General features: G+C 42.4%; 2 protein-coding genes across 18 annotated transcripts in view; one reads left to right on the top strand and one right to left on the bottom strand.

Moving 5' to 3' along the window:
• The window catches only part of LOC109901251 (zinc finger protein 583-like), an 880,650-nt gene that overhangs the window by 501,089 nt on the left and 355,892 nt on the right, over positions 1–23,669 (bottom strand). For 2 of the 17 annotated variants that reach the window (XM_031836530.1, XM_020497285.2), the window contains exons 1-3: positions 4,931–5,386; positions 4,435–4,565; positions 2,521–2,685 (exon numbers count right to left, since the gene is read on the bottom strand). The exons of 7 other annotated variants lie outside the window; for them this stretch is intronic. In XM_031836530.1, coding sequence (XP_031692390.1) covers positions 2,521–2,685; positions 4,435–4,565; positions 4,931–5,213 — 579 coding nt within the window. In that variant the 5' untranslated portion in view covers positions 5,214–5,386. Of the gene's footprint in view, positions 1–2,520; positions 2,686–4,434; positions 4,566–4,930; positions 5,387–16,027; positions 18,697–18,895; positions 19,027–19,469; positions 19,521–21,070; positions 21,988–23,669 lie in introns of those variants that run through there. 8 more of the 17 variants (XM_031836519.1, XM_031836529.1, XM_031836533.1 and 5 more) reach the window with 7 other exon arrangements.
• LOC109901169 (zinc finger protein 629-like) overlaps positions 1–23,669 on the top strand; it is a 247,635-nt gene that overhangs the window by 154,691 nt on the left and 69,275 nt on the right. The gene's annotated exons all lie outside the window — the stretch shown is intronic.

The following is a 23,669-nucleotide window of genomic DNA, read 5'->3' as shown; positions in this document are numbered from 1 at the left end:
TCAGACTGGGGCGAAGGTTCACCTTCCAACAGGACAACGACCCTAAGTACACAGCCAAGACAACGCAGGAGTGGCTTCGTTACAAGTCTCTGAATGTCATTGAGTGGCCCAGCCAGAGCCCGGACTTGAATCCGATCTAACATTCTGGAGAGACCTGAAAATAGCTGTGCAGCGACACTGCCCATCCAACCCGACAGAGCTTGAGAGGATCTGCAGAGAAGAATGGGAGAAATTCCCCAAATACAGGTGTTCCAAGCTTGTAGCGTCAAACCCAAAACGACTCGAGGCTGTAATCTCTGCCAAAGCTGCTTCAACAAAGTACTGAGTGAAGGGTCTGAATACTTATATAAATGTGATATTTCAGAGTGAGCAAAGCTGTCATGGGTAGCTACTTTGATCAATCTAAAATATATTTTGTTTTGTTTAACTTTTTTGGTTACTATATGATTCCATTTATGTCTTCACTATTATTCTACAATGTAGAAAATAGTAAAAAAAAAAAAAAAAAAACTTTGAATGAGTAGGTGTGTCCAAACTTTGGACAGGTACTTTTTTTTATGTGTACTCATTACGTCTGCTGTTTTTGGTCAACACAAGACAGTTCAATGGAAACGCACCGCAATAGACAACTGTCACACCTATTTTCTACACAAACTTTCTAAATGTCAATGAAAAACCTCTGGACAAACGGAAACATAGTTAATGAGTTGAATCAGCTGGTTTTTTGTCTGGGGATACAACAAAAATGTGTGCTGTTGGGGGTACTCGAGGACTGGAGTTGGGAACCACTGGCCTACACAGTTCAAATACATTTTGTTAGGCTTATATATGCCTTATACACTGAGTGTGCAAGGCATTAGGAATACCTTCCTAATATTGAGTTACACCCCTTTTTGCCATCAGAACATCCTCAATTCGTTGGGGCATTGACTCAAAGGTCTCCAGTGCTTCCAGAGTTGTGTCAAGTTGGCTGGATGTCCTTCGGGTGGTGGACCATTCTTGATACACACGGGAAATAGCAGCGTTGCAGTTCTTGACACACTCAAACCAGTGTGCCTGGCACTTACTTACATACCCCGTATAAAGGCACTTAAATATTTTGTCCCTCTGAATGGCACACATACACAATTAATGTCCCAATTGTCTCAAGGCTTAACAAAAAATATTATTTAACCTGTCTCCTGCCCTTCATCTGCACTGATTTAAGTGGAGTTAACCAATGTCATGAATAAGGGATCATACTGTAGGTTTCACCTGGATTCATGGAAAGAGCAGTTGTTCCTAATGTTTTGTACACTCAGTGTATATTTGACAATGTCTGGAAGCAACATTCCTCGCGAATATTCAACACTGAAATATGTTACTCTAGTAATTCCAAATGCAACTGTGGATCTATTGACAATTCATCTGTCTTTAATGCAGGGTTTGATCTAAACGTCAGAAGCAATCGAGTTGGAATGGTTACTTTCAATGGAATGGTTTTCTGCTGGTGTATCCTGAGGTAGCTCCTCTCTAAGAACCCCTTGCTGCAGTGCGAACCACCTTTCTCCTGTGTGGACCTTCAGGTGCATCTTCAGCTGGCTGCTGGCGGTAGAATCTCTTCTCACACTGGGCTCAGCTGTATCATTTCTCCCCTGTATGGACCCTCTGGTGTCTCTTCAGGTTGCCAGCATGGGCAAAGCGCATGTTACACTGGGTACAGCTGAAGGGTTTCTCCCCTGTGTGGACCCTCTGGTGCCTCTTCAGGTCACCAGCCTGGGCGAAGCGAATGTGACATTGGGTACAGCTGTAGGGTTTCTCACCTGTGTGGACCCTCTGGTGGATCTCCACCTTCTGGGGGCAGCTGAAGCCTTTGTTACAGAACATGCAGAGGAACCGTTTCTCTTTACTTTTGCCTGATGTTGCTCCCCCTCCCCGAGCCTGGGCTCTGACCCTGTCGTTTGAATTCAATACCTGATCGAAAAGGACATGGCTGTGTGAATCGGAAGACCCCATTGACGTGGACACTGGGTCGCAATCCCTGAACGCATGTAAAGGGGAGTGGGTCCCAACATTTAGATTGGTCTCTAAGCTTTCCCTGTAGTCTAAGAAATCACTGCTGTTGCCCTGCGAGTGTCCTTCTCCTAAGTGAGTCTGGTCTGCATTCCATGTCAGAGGAACGTCATCCTCCACTTTCACAGTCACCTCATCTACGACCAGACCCTCCCCTTTCTTATCTAGGTGCCCTTCAGAGTATACACTACTACTGTACTGGTTCCAGTCCCCTCTCATTGGATTAGTCTGTGTATCTAAGCCCACAGGCATGTCACCAGGTATCATCTGTGTCTCTGTAGCGTATGAACAGGACGGATCATTGACAGTCTGTAACACGTCACCGGAGTCCTGATGGGACAGAACCGTCGTCAGGTTACCGTGAAGTAAATACTCTGAGTGGGGAGCAGGACAGCCCAGTCGCCCCAGCACCATTGAAGTCTTGGGGCATGTCTCTGTCTTGAAGATGGTGTTCGACGTTCCACTGACCTCCGTGATGCTGCTGGGCTGCGCTGGGGCGGTGGTGGGGTCCTCCGTGGTTACAGGGGGCGCTCCAGCCGCTGCAGTCTGGCTGTCTCTGCTGTGCCGTGGGTTCTCTTCTCCTTCAGACATCTCCTGCTTAACCCCAGGACCTGCAGCCTCTGCATCTGCAGACTAACACAAGAAAAGAGAAGGTTATTACCGGTACATGAGTTGAATAACAATGTCATAGGGAAGTCTCACGAGATAAATGAAGATGTAGAGGTACAGTGTATTCCAAAAGTATTCAGACACCTTCACTTTGTTGTTCGAGCCTTATTCTAAATTCCTCAATCTACTCACAAAACTCCATAATGACTAAGTGAAAACAGGTTTAGACATTTTTGCAAATGTATTAAAAATAAAACAGAAATATTATTGATTAATATTATATGTTATTTTTCTATAAAGCAATTGAGGGCAGGTGCATCCTGGTTCCACTGATCATCCTTGAGATGTTTTTACAACTTAATTGGAGTCCACTTGGTAAATTCAATTGATTGGACATGATTTGGAAAGGCACTCACCTGTCTATATAAGGTTCCACAGTTGACAGTGCATGCCAGAGCAAAAACCAAGCAATGAGGTTGAAGGAATTGTCCGTAGAGCGCTGAGACAGGATTGTCAAGGCACGTATCTGGGGAAGGATGCCAAAACAATTTTGCAGCATTGAAGGTCCCCAAGAACACAGTGGCCTGAATCATTCTTAAATGGAAGAAGTTTGTAACCACCAAGGCTCTTCCTAGAGCTGGCCACCCAGCCAAACCGTGCAATCGAGCGAGAAGGGCCGTGGTCAGGGAGGTGACCAAGAACCCGGTGGTCCCTGTGACAGAGCTCCAGAGTTCCTCTGTGGAGATGGGAGAACCTTCCAGAAGGACAACAATCTCTGTAGCACTCCACCAATCAGGCCTTTATGGTAGAGTGGCCAGACGGAAGCCACTCCTTAGTAAAAGGCGCATGGACCGCCCGCTTGGAGTTTGACAAAAGGCACCTAAAGGACTCTCAGACCATGAGAAACAAGATTCCCAGGTCTGATGGAACCAAGACTGAACTTTGGCCTGCGGTGCCTGGAGGAAACCAGGCACCGCTCATCACCTGGTTAATACCATCCCTATGGTGAAGCATGTTGGTTGCAGAATCATGCTGTGGGGATGTTTCTCAGCGGCAGGAACTGGGAGAATAGTCAGGATTGAGGGAAAGATGAACGGAGCAAAGTACATTGAGATAATTGATGAAAACCTGCTCAGGACCTCAGACTGGGGCGAAGGTTCACCTTCCAACAGGACAACGACCCTAAGCACACAGCCAAGACAACACAGGAGTGGCTTCGGGACAAGTCTCTAAATATCCTTGAGTGGCCCAGCCAGAGCCTGGACTTGAACCATATTGAACATCTCTGGAGAGACCTGAAAATAGCTGTGCAGCAACAATCCCCATCTAACCTGACAGAGCTTGAGAGGATCTGCAGAGAAGAATGGGAGAAACTCTCCAAATACAGGTGTGCCAAGCTTGTAGTGTCATACCCAAGAAGACTCGAGGCTGTAATGCCAAAGGTGCTTCAACAAAGTACTGAGTAAAGGGTCTGAATACTTACGTAAATCTGATATCTCAGTTTATTTTTTAGACATTGAGAGAAAAATAAAAAATTATGTTTTTTCTATACAATTATGGGGTATTGTGTGTAGATTGATGATGGGGAAAAAATGATTTTAAACAATTTCAGAATAAGACTAACGTAACAAAATGTAGAAGAAACGGGATCTAAATACTTTCCAAATCCACTGTAAGCAAGTGAATAGCTGAAGAGGAGCCTTTCAGAAATAAACAGGCCACATTTGATTTACAAAGTAACAAAAACATTTTATGCAATACTATTATACTAACCTCTATTATGATAATGTGCTGGGTTGAGGTTCTACTCCCTTCATCAACTGTGATTGGTTGTTCATCTCTCCATGTATTGTGTCCAGCTGGCTTCACAAAGCTTCTGTGGCCTCCAGTGAGATGTCCTTCACCTGAGAGTGATTGGGGGAATAGAGGTGGTTAGGTACACTATTAACAGTTTTGACATTTTATGTAAGGTAACACTTCTCATAACTTCTTGATATACTATTTATAGATCGATTGATTATGTTCCATGCATTATATTGTTTTCAATTAGTAAATAATAGGAAATGTTGTAAATCAAGAATCTGGTTAAAATATGATAGTGTCTTAGTTATCTTGAACAAAGGAATAAGGGGAATTACTCCATGCAATCCAAAAACTGACCAACACCCAATTTTGGGCAACCATATGTACTTAACACATGTAAATCCACACGTGCGCTGAGGGGAACAGGGCGCTAAGCCTGGCAGTCTTGGCCTTCTGCTAAATGTACCTCTTGCTATTCCTCTGTACTGGTCGAGAATCTTGACACTTCTTGGACGACTTGCGAGGACGCGCTCTCTCATTGTCCTCTCTGCGCGCTCTCGTGCCATCTTCAGTTCCAGTAGCTGTAGTTTCCTCCGCAATGTCCTGTTTTCTTTCTGGCTTTGAGAAATTTCCAAACGAAACACTGCATAGTCGTCGTCTACGAGTTTACAGATCTCTGACACGGCTGCATTCGCTAGCACCTCCATGACGGAGGCTATTTGAGTGTGGAAAACCATACAGTTAGCCATTGTAAGCAGCTAGCTAGCGTTGCCTAAATAACATCTATCAACCAAGTCCTATCTCCAACGCGAATTTAAAAACGCTAACGTAGAAATTGTAATCGGACACTGGGGTTTGGGCAAAAGTCCGACCAAAGGCAATACAAAACTCTGGTCCAGAAACTGTGACACAGGCAAGAAGAACTAAGTACTTCCGAGTCACGGATTTTTGGAATTCTTCTGAATAAGAGTCCTGTACACTTTGCAAATGAATAATTGTGCCAAAACAATGGAAAATGTCCACAATTATCTATATATTTTATACTAGTTATCATAGAAAGAATAATTTAAAGTATTTCTATGTGATTTATTTGTTTTATTTTTTAAAGCCTAAATGGTCAACAATGTTTTTTGTGTGTGTAATCCTATCATTTATTGGACTGTACCACAGGAGGTTAAGGCACCTTAATTGGGGAGGACGGGCTCATGTTAAGGCTGGAGTGGAATGTTATCAAATACATCAAACACATGGTTTGATGTGGGATAGAGTTCCATCGAGTCATGGCTCTATGTAGTACTGTGTGCCTCCCATAGTCTGTTTTGAACTTGAGGACTGTGAAGAGACCTCTGGTGGCATGTCTTGCGGGGTATGCATGTTTGTCCAAGCTGTGTGCAAGTAGTTCAAACAGACAGCTCAGTACATTCAACATGTCAAAACCTCTCACAAAGACAAGTAGTGATGAAGTCAATATCTCCTCCACTTTGGGCCAGGAGAGATTTACATGTGTAGCCGATGTGAAATGTCTAGCTAGTTAGCGGTGGTGCGCGCTAGTGGCGTTTCAATCGGTGAATTCTACCTGGATTATGTTTGAGAGGCTTCCATTAAAGAACACCCTCTGCGTTCTGTTAGACAGGTAACTCTATCCACAATATAGCAGGGGGTGTAGGGCCATAACACATATGTTTTTCCAGCAGCAGACTATGATCGATAATGTAAAAAGATACACTGAAATCTAACAAAACAGCTCCCACAATCTCTTTATCATAATTTTCTCTCAGCCAATCATCAGTCATTTCTGTAAGTGCTGTGCTTATTGAATGTCCTTCCCTATAAGCATGCTGAAAGTCTGTTGTAAATTTGTTTACTGTAAAATAGCATTGTATCTGGTCAAACACAATTTTTTCTAAAAGTTTACTAAGGGTTGGTAACAGGCTGATTGCTCGGCTATATGAGCCAGTAAAGGGGGCTTTACTATTCTTAGGTAGCGGAATGACTTTAGCTTCCCTCCAGGCCTGAAGACACACACATTCTAGTAGGCTTCAATTTCAGATATGGCAAAGATGAGTTGTAATATTGTCCCCTTTTATCCTCAGTAATTTTCCATCCAAGTTGTCAGACCTGGGTGGCTTGTCATTGTTGATAGACAACAATAACAACAATAATAATATTTTCACCTCTTCCACACTCACTTTACAGAATTCAAAATTACAATGGTTGTCCTTCATAGTTTGGTCATATATACTTGGATGTGTAGTGTCAGCATTTGTTGCTGGCATGTCATGCTTAAGTTTGCTAATCTTGCCAATGGAAAAAAATCATTAAATTAGTTTGCAATATCAGTGGGGTTTGTGGTGAATGAGCCATCTGATTTAATGAATGATTGAGCTGAGTATGCCTTTTTGCCGAAATTTCATTTAAGGTGCTCCAAAGCTTTTTTACTATCATTCTTTGTCATTTATCTTTGTTTCATAGTGTAGTACAATGCAATATGTATGTTCAATATGAAAATCCTACTGCATTTAAACCGATAGGCCAGACTTTGGCTGCAAAATGAGCAGTGATGCTCCTAGCGTTGTAAACTCAGTGGATTTGGAAAGTAGAAGTGCTTCTGAGTAGAATGGAGCCTACCTTTTAGGTGGTACAGGCAATTAACATAATAACTATCTAGTAATCATTACCTTTAATGCTGTTAACAATAATGTCAATGCTATGACATTATTTATGCAATTATGGCGATTCACTTTTTTCCTTACTTGATATTATTAAACACAATTCTAAGTCTGCTAACATTTTCTCATAAAATTTTACGAATTTCAACCATTATAAATGTTTAACCATCTTCATTGCAGGACTTTTATTTTGAAGGGAAATTCCCGAGGTCACAGCCTTTTTCTTGCATGTTCTTACTGGCAGAATGGAGGTTAGAGAAAGGATTTTATAGGCGTAGACCTTGCGAGCTTGTAGTCCTAAAAACCACAGATGATTTAGCATTTTCTACCTCTTCTTCGTTAGGAGATCCTTCACATTTTGTTCAATGAGATAATATCAGTCAGTTAACATGACCTTTATGAATTATGAAGCCTTTATGTGGTTGTTTTGATTATATAAATGCTTCCAAATTCACAAGTATGGTTAGCTGATGAAGATTATCTCATAGAACAAAACTTATAAATTCTCCTGAAACTGTGTTTACCACAGACCTTATTTTCGGTGATATTATCAACAACAAAAAATCATTAATTTCCCCATAGGCTTTGGCCAAAGAGCCATGGCGGAGTTAGCCTCCGTTAGTGCATACAAAAAGACGCCATTACTATTGCGCTCAATTGGTTGGCGTCACAGCTCAAATAGTGTGGCTAAATGAAAAGGGTATGCGGGATGATGTTCTTTGAAAAACGGTACTGTTTATTACATTACACATAAAACATTTCACGATCAGTATCCTTCAGAGCAGACTTGTTTAGAACAATTTCCGTAACTAACCACGTTTCCATACAACCATTTCATGCGCATCAATTACCTGACGCAGGCAAAACGTTACGACAGGCTGATGTTTTTTTTATTTTTTATATAAATGACATAGACAATTGATTCATTCGACATGTTTGGATCTTTCTGTATCGGTAAAATGTATTATGCAAGAAATGGCGGTGGAAACGCATTCATACGCAAATATTGCTATATTAACCATAACTTCGAAGTAAACTTTTGAGTCATGCTATGATATGTTGTGTGGTCCTCCCACTACGACTCAGTGCATGCAGTTTATGTTGTTACAGATTAAATACATTATGATGAATTTCACAGGGTGGTGAAGGTGCAAAGTGATGAGCTTGATGCACCTTTCCAATAAATATCAAGGGTCTTATTCTGGTGACATGATGATCGATGCTTGGCTGCCGTTTGGCAAATAATATCGCTCATATCCATAATAATCTCATAATGAAGGTTGCCTACGCGCACTGCATCTCCGAGTTTGTTGGCAAGAGCGCATGTGCCAAGACCAGAGTAGGCACATTTGCTATATAACCAGGGTTGGGAAGTAACGGATTTAAAAAAAAAACGGTAGCTGTAATATTTTACTTTACCAGCAAAAAATATTGTAATCAGATTACAGAGGCGGGCGACAATTTGTTATTGTTTCATCTGTGGATTTCCCCTGCATGTTATCAAGATATCAAAGTGTCACCAACAAAAAGGTAAACAGAGCTAGACCTATAGCAAATGCAGCACATGGCATCCATTTTTCACATGTAAATAGCCATTTTCAGTAGCTCTCAGCATGCCATTCCATGAGCGCAACATTTATTTTTCAACTCGAATCAATGAGCCCAATCAGTCCTCCATGACACAAAATCAAACAACATAGTAGGGCTTGCTAATAAATCCTTAGTTGAGGTTATGCTCAGGTAAAACAATTTGGCTAATCTATACTTCCATATTTCCAAGTCCTATCCTTCAAGATCAAGGGGTATAACATTTATTGGAATGACTGGAATTTTGATAGACTTTGGGTTTTAAATGTAAAGATACTATTTAATCGTATTTATTATATGTAGTATAAAGCGATAGGTTAGAAGAAGCCTACATAACCAAACAATAAAGTAAAAGGTAACTATATATGGCCAGCTATGTAAACTTTAACATTGATTTATCCTGCAATTGGTAGCATACATTTTTGTTTTCTTCTAATGACTCTTAAGGGGAAAGTAATTTAAAAGTAACTGAATATAATTAGATTACACTACTGAGTTTGGGTAATCAAAAAGTTAGTTACCTGTCAAATTGTAATCAATAATGTAACGGATTACATTAAATTAAATTATTGCATCTGAGACTCTCCTTTTCAGCTAGCCAGCACCTCACCTAAATAGGTGTGCATTTCTTTCACCTCCAGACCACCTGATTATGTAAAATGATAATACAAAAAAATAGGAACATTATGTTGTTATGAATAGAACACAGGCAAAACCAAACGCAGATCGGGAAATGTAATGTTACACTTTAATGCCAGCACCTCAAACAACAAGTCATGTGAGCATACCCAGATGTTCAACTGAGGGACTTAGTAATCCAAAAAACTCTTACTGTACCCCAAGACACTGTACATGATAACCATAATATGTCAGGTAAAGAATGGTTCCCAGATATCCCTTGTGTACATCTCAAGCCACACTGCTACGATTTCTCCCCAGTGTGGACACTCCTATGTCTGATAAGGCTACTCAGGAAGGAGAAGCTCTTCACTTGAAGGGCCTTGGTGAGAACGGTCTGGTGCCTCTTCACATAGTTTGCCTCAGTGAAGCAGTTCCCAAATGTGGGGAAGGCGTACAGCTTGTCAGCGTCCGTCCTAATGCTCATGCTCATCCCCTCACGTTGTAACACAATGACACTAGAGCAGGGGTTCTTAAAACTTTTTCAGCTTGGGACCCAAATGAGAAATTCTGTGTTTTCCTGGGACCCAAGCTTAGGAAAATATGCAACTATACATACATATCGGTACATTTAACTGCCTTTATGCCTAACAAACATGCAATATATACATAAACAAACAATGAAATACCCATAAATATCTTTTCATGTTTATTTTTCCCCATTTCAAAACACTCTTACATACCTGTCTAGGTTGGAACTGTTGCTGTTAAATACAATAAATGATTTCATTTGGAACTGGAATAAAAGGATTGATCACATCACACAGATGTATAACAGAACACACACACACACAGGCTTTTTGAACGTGCAACCCTAAGTAACAGTACAGATAAATGTCAGGCCTACTGTACATCTTACTGTAGAAATTATTGTTGATAGAACGTCTAGGTTGGAACTGTTGCTGTTTAAAATACTTATTTTTCTATTCTGAACTGGAATAAACTGATTGATCACATCACACAGATGTAGACCAGAAAACACCTACATACACAGTCATAATGAGAGGTGTGTGTGGCTGGTTGAAGTTTTCAACAAGTAGGTTTATTCTGGACTCAGTTTTTCACAGTGCAACACTGAGGTCATGCTCAGCATTGGCACTGTTTCTGTACTTGAGAACCCTGACTTGCATAGGTATGTGGTGCCAAACTGGATCAGAACATCTACTGCTTTCTCAGTCAGGCAGGAGACCGCTTAATGCTGCAGATGAGCAACCCAGAACTGTGTGAGTGTTTGCCTCAAAAAGCCTCTTGCTTCAATCAATTATTACTTGTATTTTAACAGCAACAGTTCCAATCTAGACTTGTTTAACAATAATGTCTACAGTAAAATGTACTGTATGCCTGATGATTTTTAATCTTCATCTGTACTGTTTCTTAGGGTTGCACGCTCAGTAGTTAGTTAGCTTGCTTTGGCTAACGTTAACTATTAATGTAAACTCACTCACTTTTGTACATCACCTTGGTCCGTACAATTGACCTTATTGTAGCGGCCCAAAAACGTAATACTTCCAGATCAACTGTAATGTCAATACCATTGTAAAGCACAATTTCTCCCCTTTCCAACAGAATCAATTACATGACCCCCACGCTGCCCGTTTCTGCATAATTCAAGCAGACAATGAGCCCCGTCGGGTCTTTTTAAAAATGGCAGGTGGGGAAGCAAAACTAATGCGTGATAGTGAAAAGGAGAGATGTGTAGGAAAATTGCTTTTTTTTCCACCCGATCTGTCCAACTTATCGCCTCTAAAATTTAAATAAAACACTATAAAGACTTTATATAATGTGTCATTACATACCTATTTGAAGGTTCGTGTCGAATTTGAATCGGGTTTTTAGGGCAGTGCTAAAGTGATCTTAGAAGTAAACAGCGGCTTTGAGAGTCATGATCGCTTGCGGTGATGATGCAAAAAATGACTAGGTATTCCCCCTTACCCCCATCACTGTCCAATTATTGTTTTAAAACGACGAGAGAAGTGCTACACCTGGTGGAGAGAGATTGTAAGACAGAAATAGTTGCTTTATGCGTGCTGTACGTTACGACATGACACGTCACGATGTAACAGAGGGTGTTTTTTCAACTTCTCTCCAATACTATAGAGCCATTACCATGTCGATCAACGCTTGAAAAGAAATTCACACCCCCGATTTTGAAGTCAACACAGTCCCATTAGCCTCGTTTGAATATTGTGGTTGCGCACATTTCTACGGAGTGGGGTGAGTTTACGTTAGCTGTGTAACGTTACAAGGCCAGAGAATTTTTTTGAAAGAGAAACTCACATCTACTATGAGAGAGAGTACTCCCTTATTTATGCATAAATTAAATGACAATGCCTTGCTAGTTGACTTACTTTTCCACTTTCGAAGAACTGTTTCCTGAAGCATTCTGCCCTATTCTGAAAGAACTCCCTGGGTTTACCGTCATGTTGTGCCTGGATGTTTGGTCAGTACGTGTCATTCTATTAATTTGTTCGTTTTGAGAGACTCATTACTATGCACTTCCCCACACAAAACATATTGTGGGCGCTCCTCGGTATTCCTCAAAGTTTGTATGAAAGAGACAAAAAGTCATTACTGTATTTGCGTTTCATGACGATTGAGCTCAGTCAGAACTTGTGAGTTCTAGCATGAGTCCATTTCATGACAGCGGTCAGTGATGGCGACTGGGAATAACAAGTCAGTGGCTTAAACGACAGCGCTGCAGGGTGTGGGTCGCGGAGGGATCTTCAACAAAACTGCAGAAAAAAGATCGGTAAACTGCGAAGCACACCGGCATCTCCCTCTAATACTCGTGCAGCTACCAAACTGAGAGATCGCTGCTAAGTAGAGAGCGCAGTTGCACTTGGCCAAATAAATTCCAGTAGTTAATTAAATAATTATACATTTATGTTGCGACCCCTACTTTAAGAAATAGAAGCAAGTCTTTCAGCTCCCTCCTTGACCTCTAGCCATTGTTTGGGTGTTGTTGGGATTGTGTGCTGTGTTATAAGGCTAGGTACCTCTTGTGGTGAACACCCACCCTGACCTTGCCTGTATTGGTGGGGTAACCATGGAGGTAACTGAGGCAGGCCTTTTTATTTTGCCTTTATTTAACTAGGAATAAAGAACAAATTCTTATTTTCAATGACGGCCTAGGAACAGTGGGTTAACTGCATTGTTCAGGGGCAGAATGACAGATTTTTAGCTTGTCAGCTTGGGGATTTGATCTTGCAACCTTTCGGATACTAGTCCAACACTCTAACCACTAGGCTACCTGCCACCTAGACCTTCTATGAAACCATTCCCTAGGCATTTAAACAGGAGAACAGCAAGATGACAGCAATCTGTAGTTCATTGGGAGAGGACATCAGTTCTGTATGTGAATCCATGATAACAACGGCAGAGAAATCATATCCCGAATGACAATCAAGACAATATGCTCAACACCCCGGCCATCCTACATTCTAAGCTAGATGCCCTCAATCTCACACAAATTACAACCCTAAATCCGTAAACATGGGCACCCTCACAGAGATCATCCTGACCAACCTGCTCTCTAAATACACCTCTGCTATCTTCAACCAGGATCTCAGTGATCACTGCCTGCGTCCATAATTGGTCCGCGGTCAAACTACCACCCCTCATCACTGTCAAACGCTCCCTAAAACACTTCAGCGAGCAGGCCTTTCTAATCGAACTGGCCCAGGTATCCTGGAAGGATATTGACCTCATTCCGTCAGTAGAGGATGTCTGGTTGCTCTTTAAAAGTGTTTTCCTCATCATCTTAAATAAGTATGCCCCATTCAAAAAAATGGAGAACTAAGAACAGATATAGCCCGTGGTTCACTCCAGACTTGACTGCCTTTGACCAGCACAAAAACATCCTGTGATGTACTGCATTAGCATCGAATAGCCCCCGCGATATGCAACTTTTCAGGGAAGTTAGGAACCAATATACACAGGCAGTTAGGAAAGCAAAGGCTAGCTTTTTCAAACAGAAATTTGCATCCTGTAGCAGGATGTAACTGCAAAAAGTTCTGGGACACTGAAGTCCATGGAGAATAAGAGCACCTCCCAGCTTCCCACTGCACTGAGGCTAGGAAACACTGTCACCACCGATAAATCTACGATAATTGAGAATTTCAAGAAGCATTTTTCTACGGCTGGCCATGCTTTCCACCTAGCTACCCCTACCGTGGCCAACAGCTCTGCACCCCCCACAGCAACTTGCCCAAGCCTCCCCCACTTCTTCTTCACCCAAATCCAGATAGCTGATGTTCTGAAAGAGATGCGAAATCTGGACCCCTACAAATCAGCTGGGCTAGACGTTCTAGACCCTATCTTTCTAAAATGATCCGCCACAATTGTTTCAACCCCTATTACTAGCCTGTTCAACCTCTCTTTCGTATCGTCTGAGATCCCCAAAAATTGGAAAGCTGCCGCCGTCATCCCCCTTTTCAAAGGGGGAGACACTCTAGACCCAAACTGTTATAGACCTATATCCATCCTGTCCTGCCTTTCTAAAATCTTCGAAAGCCAAGTTAATAAACAGATCACCAACCATTTTGAATCCTACCATACCTTCTCCACTATGCAATCTGGTTTCCGAGCTGGTCATGGGTGCACCTCAGCCACGCTCAAGGTCCTAAAAGATATCATAACCGCCATTGATAAAAGTCTGTACTGTGCAGCCATCTTCATCGACCTGGCCAAGGCTTTCGACTCTGTCAATCAACGCATTCTTATCGGCAGACTCAATAGCCTTGGTTTCGCAAATGACTGCCTCGCCTGGTTCACCAACTACTTCTCAGATAGAGTTCAGTGTGTCAAATCGGAGGGCCTGTTGTCCGGACCTATGGCAGTCTCTATGGGGGTGCCACAGGGTTCAATTCTCAGGCTGACTCTTTTCTCTGTACACATTAATGATGTCGCTCTTGCTGCTGGTGAGTCTCTGATCCACCTCTACACAGGCGACACCATTCTGTATACATCTGGCCCTTCTTTGGACACTGTGTTAACAACCCTCCAGACGAACTTCAATGCCATACAACTCTCCTTCCGTGGCCTCAAATTTCTCTTAAATACAAGTCAAACTAAATGCATGCTCTTCAACCGATCGCTGCCTGCACCTGCCCGCCCGTCCAACATCACTACTCTGGACGGTTCTGACTTAGAATATGTGGACAACTACAAATATATAGGTGTCTGGTTAGACTGTAAACTCTCCTTCCAGACTCACATGAAACATCTCCAATCCAAAGTTAAATCTAGAATTGGCTTCCTATTTCGCAAACAAAGCATCCTTCACTCATGCTGCCAAACATACCCTTGTAAAACTGACAATCCTACCGATCCTCGACTTTGGCGATGTCAATTACAAAATAGCCTCCAATACCCTAGTTTAGGGTTTATCAGTTTATCACAATACCCTCAGTGCCATCTGTTTTGTCACCAAAGCCCCATATACTACCCACCACTGCGACCTGTACGCTCTCGTTGGCTGGCCCTCGCTTCATACTCGTCGCCAAACCCACTGGCTCCACGTCATCTACAAGACCCTGCTAGGTAAAGTCCCCCCTTATCTCAGCTTGCTGGTCACCATAGCAGCACCCTCAAAACCAATTCTTCCTTTGGCCGCCTCTCCTTCCAGTTCTCTGCTGCCAATGACTGGAACGAGCTACAAAAATCTCTGAAACTGGAAACACTTATCTCACTCACTAGCTTTAAGCACCAGCTGTCAGAGCAGCTCACAGATTACTGCACCTGTACATAGCCCATCTATAATTTAGCCCAAACAACTACCTCTCCCCCTACTGTATTTATTTATTTTGCTAATTTTCACCCCATTATTTCTCTACTTTTCACATTCTTCCACTGCAAATCTACCATTCCAGTGTTTTACTTGCTATATTGTATTTACTTCGCCACCATGGCCTTTTTTTGCCCTTACCTCCCTTATCTCACCTCATTTGCTCACATTGTATATAGACTTATTTTTCTACTGTATTATTGACTGCATGTTTGTTTTACTCCATGTATAACTCTGTGTTGTATGTGTCGAACTGCTTTGCTTTATCTTGGCCAGGTCGCAATTGTAAATGAGAACTTGTTCTCAATTTGCCTACCTGGTTAAATAAAGGTGAAAAAAAATTAAAAACTACAAATCTGCATTCATATTCTGATGCATCCTGTCTTGAAAAAAAATGAAGTACTGAATGGAGGTAATGAAATAGGCATTTGTGAACATCATTATAGCTTACACAGTACAAACACAATACATAAGACCTTTTCGGCGTTTTACAGTATATGCCTTATGCACTCGGTGCGAGTGTAGAAACATTTAAGAACTAGGCTTGGGAGGTAAACCGTGTATACTGGGGTATTTGGAAACAGCCACAGAATGGTTTACCAATACCGTATTAACTATTTCTTTGCAGTTTTTAAATACATTTTTATATTTGTAGCTACTTAAACCTCTATGGGATCGGTGTCCCTAAACCAGGACGGTTGTTGCTCAATATGCGATAATGTGACTAGAAAACATTGTATACAACAGCCAACTTTCCGGGACATGTCTTATATGGGCAAGCTTAAATTCTTGTTAATCTTACTGCAGTGTCCAATTTACAGTAGCTATTACAGAAAAACACAACAAAACACATCACGGCAACTGGTTTGATACATTCACCTCGAAAGTTAAAAAAAAACTCTGTAAACTTGATCTGATTTGTCATCCTGAGGGTTCCAGAGATAAAGTGTAGTGTAGTTTTGTTAGAAAAAATACATGTCTATATTCAAATGTAGAAACTGTGTTCTACAGTTTGACCCCACTGCTGTCTCTGGCTTCACCCAGAGAAAACGGTCGCGTTTTATATTGAAAGTCAGTGTTTTTTGGCTTCAATAGAGTGATCAGGGATGTGCAACTATAGTTTCCCTTCACAATAAATACATTCGGGAGAAAATAGCTTCATTTTCATCAGATGACAACAGAAGTGCAAAGCTATTTGACTGGCAGCCACACAAATAAATTAATTTATTTTTTTTGCAAAAGAGATGTATGGCCATAGTCTTTCTAATGTTTATCACAGAAAGAATGTAGCCAGTGACATTTCCTAATGTTTTGCTTAAAGTCAATCTTGCATTTGACAGAGATTACAATAAGCATTTTAGATCTGTGTTTACATCAGCGTTTACAAAATGCAGCAACACAATTTGCCTAAGCTTATCTTGCTAGTTATCTAAGTAAGTGGCTGAATTAATAAAGGTGACGGGCATCTTTCTCTTCTCCACTCTCTTCCTTGTCATCTTCAGAACCATTTTGGGAAACCGGGCCCTGGCATTTACAAAATTACACTGATTGTCTCAAGAGGGCGCTATAGCAATCAACTGACGTTCTAAAGTTTGAACAAGCATCTCTCCTGTCTAGACCTGTTTACTGTTGCTGTGAAGCCCATCATGGTGGATATACACTGTGTACAAAACATTAGTGTACTTTCCATGACCGACTGACCAGGTGAAAGCTAAGATCCCTTATTGATGTCACTTGTTAAATCTACTTAAAAATCAGTGTAGAAAAAGGGGAGGAGACAGGTTAAAGAATGATTTTTAAGCCTCGAGACAACTGAGACATGGATTGTGTATGTGTGCCATTTAGAGGGTGAATGGGCAAGACAAAAAAAAATTCTGTGCCTTTTGAACGGGGTATGGTAGTAGGTGCAAGGCACACCGTGTGTCAAAAACTGCAACGTTGCTGGGTTTTTCTCGCTCAACAATTTACATGTGTATCAAGAATGGTCCAACACCTAAAGGACATCCAGCCAACTTGACACAACTGTGGTAAGCAAGTCAACATTGGCCAGCATGCGGTGGAATGCTTTCGACACCTCAATATTAGGAAGGTGTTCCACACAATGTCTGGATGCAATATTTTACCCAGGAATATTCAACATTGAAATCTGTTACTCTCGTTATTCTAAATGCATATGTGGATATATTCTGCTTACAAGAATGAAAATGTATATTTGTCTTTAAATCAGGGTTTGATCTAAATGTCAGAAGTTATCGCGTGGAATGGTTACTTTCTATGTTATAGAGTGGAATGGTTTATCTGCTGGTGCATCCTGAAGTAGCTCCTCTCTGAGGACCTCTTCCCACAGTGCGTACTGGCAAACGGCCTCTCTCCCATGTGGACCCTCTGGTGCCTCTTCAGGTCACCAGTCTGGGTGAAACGCATGTGACACTGGCTACAGCTGAAGGGTTTCTCCCCTGTGTGGACGCGCTGGTGTCTCTTCAGGTCACCAGCCTGGGCGAAGCGCATGTGACACTGGCTACAGCTAAACGGTTTCTCCCCTGTGTGGACCATATGGTGCCTCTTCAGGTTGCCAGCCTTGGCGAAGTGCATGTGACACTGGGTACAGCTGAAGGATTTCTCCCCTGTATGGACCCTCTGGTGGATCTCCACCTTCTGGGGGCAGCTGAAGCCTTTGTGACAGAACATGCAGAGGAACTGTTCCTCTTTACTATTGTCTGATGTTGCTTCCCCTTCCTGAGCCTGCGCTCTAGCCCTGTCGTTTGAGTTCAATTCCTGATCGAAAAGGACGTGGCCGTGTGAATCGAAAGGTGCCATCGATGTGGACACTGGGTGTAAAGGGGAGTGGGTCGCAACATTTCGATTTGTCTGTAAGCTTTCCCTGTAGTCTAAGAAGTCACTGGTGTTGCCCTGCGAGTGACCTTCTAAGTGAGTCTGGTCTGCATTCCATGTCAGAGGAGGGTCACCCTCCACTTTCACAGTGACCTCATCTATGACCAGATCCTCCCCTTTCTTATCTAGGCACCCTTCAGAGTATACACTACTACTGTACCGGTTCCAGTCCCCTCTCATTGGATTAGTCTGTGTGTCCAAAACCAATGGCATGTCACCAGGTATCATCTCTGTCTCCGTAACATATGAACAGGACGGGTCATTCTGAGTCTGTAACACGTCACATGTGTCCTGGAGGGGCAGAACCGTCCTCAGGCTCATGTTACCATAAAGTAAATACTCTGAGCGAGCAGGAGGAGAGTCAAGTTGTCCCAGCCCCGTTAAAGTCTCGGTGTCGGTCTCTGACTTGAGGACGGCGTTCGGCGTTCCATTGACCTCCGTGATTCTGCATCGGGTCCTGGGCTGCACTGTGAGGGTAGCGGGGTCCTCCATGGCTACAGGGGGCGCGCCAGCTGCTCCAGTAGGAATGTCTCTGCTGTGCCGTGGGTCCTCCTCTCCTTCAGAACTCTCAAGCTTGACCAGAGACAATCCTCCAGGACCTGCAGCCTCTGTATCTGCAGACTGACACAAGAAGAAAGGAGGTTATTACCGGTACATGAGTTTAATTGGATAACAATGTAGTAAGGAAGTCTCACAAGCTCCTCTGGCAGATAAATGAGGATGTTACATGTAAGGAAGTGAATATCTGAGTGGAGCCTTTCTGAAATAAACTGGCCACATTTGATGTACTGTAATTTTGATGTAATACTGTTACACTAACCTCTATCATGATAACGTGCTGGATTGAGGTTCTACTCCCCTCATCAACAGTGATTGGTTGGTCATCGCTCCATGTATTGTGTCCCGCTGGCTTCACAAAGCTCCTGTAGCCTCCAGTGAGATTTCCTTCACCTGAGAGTGATTGGGGGAAAAGAGATGGTTAGGTTAGCTACTATCAATGCTATATTGTACACTATTGATACTGCCTAGAATTGGCAAGGATGTAAGGTAACACAATATTCAATAATAAAAAATGCATTGGTTTGCTACCTTAACTTCTTTATAAGTTAAGGTAGCAAACCATTTTTAAAAAATCATATTACTCCAGTGCTAGCCTCTCTACACTGGCTTCCTGTCAAAGCAAGGGCTGATTTCAAGGTTTTACTGCTAACCTACAAAGCATTACATGGGCTTGCTCCTACCTATCTTTCCGATTTGGTCCTGCCGTACATACCTACACGTACGCTACGGTCACAAGACGCAGGCCTCCTTACTGTCCCTAGAATTTCTAAGCTAACAGCTGGAAGCATGGCTTTCTCCTATAGAGCTCAATTTTTATGGAATGGTCTGCCTACCCATGTGAGAGACGCAGATTCTGTCTCAACCTTAAAGTCTTTATTGAAGACTTGTCTCTTCAGTAGGTCCCATGATTGAGTGTAGTCTGTCCCAGGAGTGTGAAGGTGAACGGAAAGGAACTGGAGGAACGAACCGCCCTTGCTGTCTCTGCCTGGCCGGTTCCCCTCTCTCCACTGCGATTCTCTGCCTCTAACCCTATTACAGGGGCTGAGTCACTGGCTTACTGGTGCCTAGGAGGGGTGCGTCACTTGAGTGGGTTGAGTCACTGATGTTGTCTTCCTGTACGGGTTGGCACCCCCCCTTGGCGGAGATCTTTGTGGGCTATACTCGGCCTTGTCTCAGGATGGTAAGTTGGTGGTCGAAGATATCCCTCTAGTGGTGTGGGGGCTGTGCTTTGGCAAAGTGGGTGGGGTTATATCCTCCCTGTTTGGCCCTGTCCGGGGGTATCATCGGATGGGGCCACAGTGTCTCCTGACCCCTCCTGTCTCAACCTCCAGTATTTATGCTACAGTAGTTTGTGTCTGGGGCTAGGGTGTCTGTTATCTGGAGTATTTCTCCTGTCTTATCCGGTGTCCTGTGTAAATGTAAGTATGCTCTCTCTAAATCTCTCTCTCTTCCTTTCTTTCTCAGAGGACATGAGCCCTAGGACCATGTCTCAGGACTACCCGGCCTGATGACTCCTTGCTGTCCCCTGTCCATGCTGCTGCTCCAGTTTCAACTGTTCTGCCTGCGGCTATGGAACCCTGACCTGTTCACCGCATGTGCTACCTGTCCCAGACCTGCTGTTTTCAACTCTCTAGGGACAGCAGGAGCGGTAGAGATACTCTGGATGATCGGCTATGAAAAGCCAACTGACATTTACTCCTGAGGTGCTGACCTGTTCCACCCTCGACAAACACTGTGATTATTATTATTTGACCCTGCTGGTCATCTATGACCATGTTCTATTATAATCGCTACCCAGCACAGCCAGAAGAGGACTGGCCACCCCTCATAGCCTGGTTCCTCTAGGTTTCTTCATAGGTTCTGGCCTTTCTAGGGAGTTTTTCCTAGCCACTGTACTTCTACACCTGCATTGTTTGCCATTTGGGGTTTTAGGCTGGGTTTCTTTACAGCCCTTTGAGATATCAGCTGATGTAAGAAGGGCTTTATAAATAATTTTTAATGATAGTATCTAACGCTATCTACATTTACGAAAAACTTAGCCTAACTTAACATGGCTACCGGTAGGTAACGTTCAAAGACACAGCTCACAATATATATATATTTTTGATTAACTCCAAATCCTTGCTGTCATCTCTGCAGACCATGACTAACGTCCGATAACCCAAATGACGTATTGAGTGGCACCTTTCGAAAACCCCACATCTCCTTATACGGTTCCTTTCTAAATGTCCACTCCTTTCGAAACCACCACCTTTCCTGAGAGATGCACTGCACTGAGATATTGATTTACATATAGGTAGGTGGCAGCATGGAGACTCAAAGGGATGACCTCTCTGAGCGATGATGTCGCAGCTGGACCGCTCACACACAACTGAACACATGTGCAGGAGGCGACAAGCATATATTTACAGCCTTGGCCTTCTGCTAAATGTACCTCTTGCCATTCCTCTGTATCGGTCGAGGATCTTGACACTACTGGGACGACTGGCGAGGACGCGCTCCCGTGCCATCTTCAGTTCCAGAAGCTGTAGTTTCCTCCGCAATGTCCTGTTTTCTTTCTGACTTTGAGTTATTTCCAAACGAAACACTGCATAGTCGTCGTCTACGAGTTTACAGACCTCTGCCACGGCTGCATTCGCTAGCACCTCCATGATGGAGGCTATTTGAGTGTGAAAAACCATACAGTTATCTAACGTTAGTATCTAGCTAGCGTTACCTAAATAACATCTATTGAAAACGTATTGTCTCCAATGCGAATTAAATACTACACGTGGTAAGTGTGTGATATTGTGCAGTTAAATGAGTCATTGAGTTCCAGGGTGTTAATAAATCCCCAAACAACAACGCTAACCTGGAAACTGTACTTGATCACTGTTTACTTTTTTTGTGTGTGGTTTTCCGGCAGACTAGACACTGTGTTACTGCCTTTCACAGGTCGGAGTGTGAATCGCACATTTTGTTCACAAAAAAATAAGCTATTGGCTGACTCATTTATTTTTTATGCCGGTTTGATCGCGGCAGTAATAGTAATAACAGTAATGTCTGCAGTTTTCAGTTTGTCTATTTGCTTCAAGTGTATTAGTCTATAAATAAATATGTTTGCCAAAATTCGTCATACATACAATAATTATTAATTTCGGTTGCCTATACTGACGAAGTTTGTCCTATAAAGTATTTGACCCCCCCCTAACCCGGACGAATTGAACGCCGTCCTATGGGACTCCCGATCAAGGCCAAGTTGTGATACACCCTGGGATCAAATCCAGGTCTGTAGTGATGCAGTGCCTTTAGACCGCTGCGCCACTCAAGGAACCCATGTACGGTGGGGCAAAAAAGTATTTAGTCAGCCACCAATTGTGCAAGTTCTCCCACTTAAAAAGATGAGGCCTGTAATTTTCATCATAGGTACACTTCAACTATGACAGACAATGAGAAGAAAAAAATCCTGAAAATCACATTGTAGGATTTTTTATGAATTTATTTGCAAAGGCCATTTTCTGCTTTTTCCACCCCCTTCTAATTTCCTTAATTTTGTGGCTAGAGGCTTTCGAAGCTTCTGATAAATGATGTAAATTAGCCTATCAGAAGCTTCTAAAGCCATGACATAATTTTATTGAATTTTACAAGCTGTTTAAAGGCACAGTCAACTTAGTGTATGTAAACTTCTGAACCACTGGAATTGTGATAGATTATTTCACTTATAATTCACTCCGTCTGTAAACAATTGTTGGGAAAATTACTTGTCATGCACAAAGTAGATGTCCTAACCGACTTGCCAAAAGAATAGTTTGTTAACAAGGAATTTGTGGAGTGGTTGAAAAATAAGTTTTAATGACTCCAACCTAAGTATGTAAACTTCCGACTTCAACTGTATATACACACACACGGACATGTACATGATGAACGCGTACACCTTGTAAATATGAAAATAGAATACAGTATTTCAGAAAGTGACCTACCGCTTGCATGTCAATCGACTGGGAAGCATTAACGTTTGCCATCTCCACCTATCTGTAAGCATGACCAATGGCATAGCACCTTATTGATTTGTGAATTCAACCAACCAATAGGAATACCTAAACATCATACATATTTCTGCCATGTCATGTGGAAACATAACTAACTCTGTTACACAGGCCACTCGGTAACATTCAATGTCTTCTTAGTAAGCAACTCCAGTGTTTTAGGTTATTATCCTGCTGAAAGGTATATTAATCTAACAGTGTCTGTTGGAAAGCAGACAACCAGATTTTGCCTGTGCTTAACTCCCCAGTCCTTACAATTATAAGCATACCTATAACATGATGCAGCCACCACTTGAAAATATTGAGTGGTACTCAGTAATGTCTTCTATTGGATTTGCCCCAAACATAACACTTTGTATTCAGGACAAAAAGTTAATTGCTTTGTCACTTTTTTTTCTCAGTATTACTTTATTGCTTGTTGCAAACAGGATGCATGTTTTGGAATATTTTTATTCTGTACATGCTTCTCCCATCACAGCCATTAAACTCTGTTTTAAAGTCACAATTAGCCTCATGGGGAAATCCGTGAGCGGTTTCCTTCCTCTCCGGCAACTGAGTTAGAAAGGATGCCTGTATCTTTGTAGTGACTGGGTGTATTGATACACCATCCAAAGTGTAATTAATAACTTGACCATTCCCAAAAAGATATTCAATGTCTGCTTTTCTTTCCCATCTACCAATAGGTGCCCTTCTTTGCAAGACATTTGAAAACCTCACTAGTCTTTGTGGTTGAATCTGTGTTTGAAATTCACTGCTCGACTGAGGGACCTTACAGATAATTGTAGGTGTGGGATACAGAGGTAAGGTAGTCTTCACACTACATACGCATACCGACCCCCCCCCCCCCCCCCCCCACACACACACACACACACACACACACACACACCACATGTGGCTGCCACTCTGTTCTTTAATCTTAATCTTATCTAGTCTGATGCCTAGTCACTTTACCCTGCCTTTATGTACATATCTCAAGTAAAATGGGGAGGGTTTGGCCATCATTGTAAA

The sequence above is a fragment of the Oncorhynchus kisutch genome, linkage group LG12, assembly GCF_002021735.2.
Source record: "Oncorhynchus kisutch isolate 150728-3 linkage group LG12, Okis_V2, whole genome shotgun sequence".
Classification (NCBI taxonomy): Eukaryota; Metazoa; Chordata; class Actinopteri; order Salmoniformes; family Salmonidae; genus Oncorhynchus; species Oncorhynchus kisutch.
This window is presented reverse-complemented; position numbering and strand designations above follow the sequence as displayed.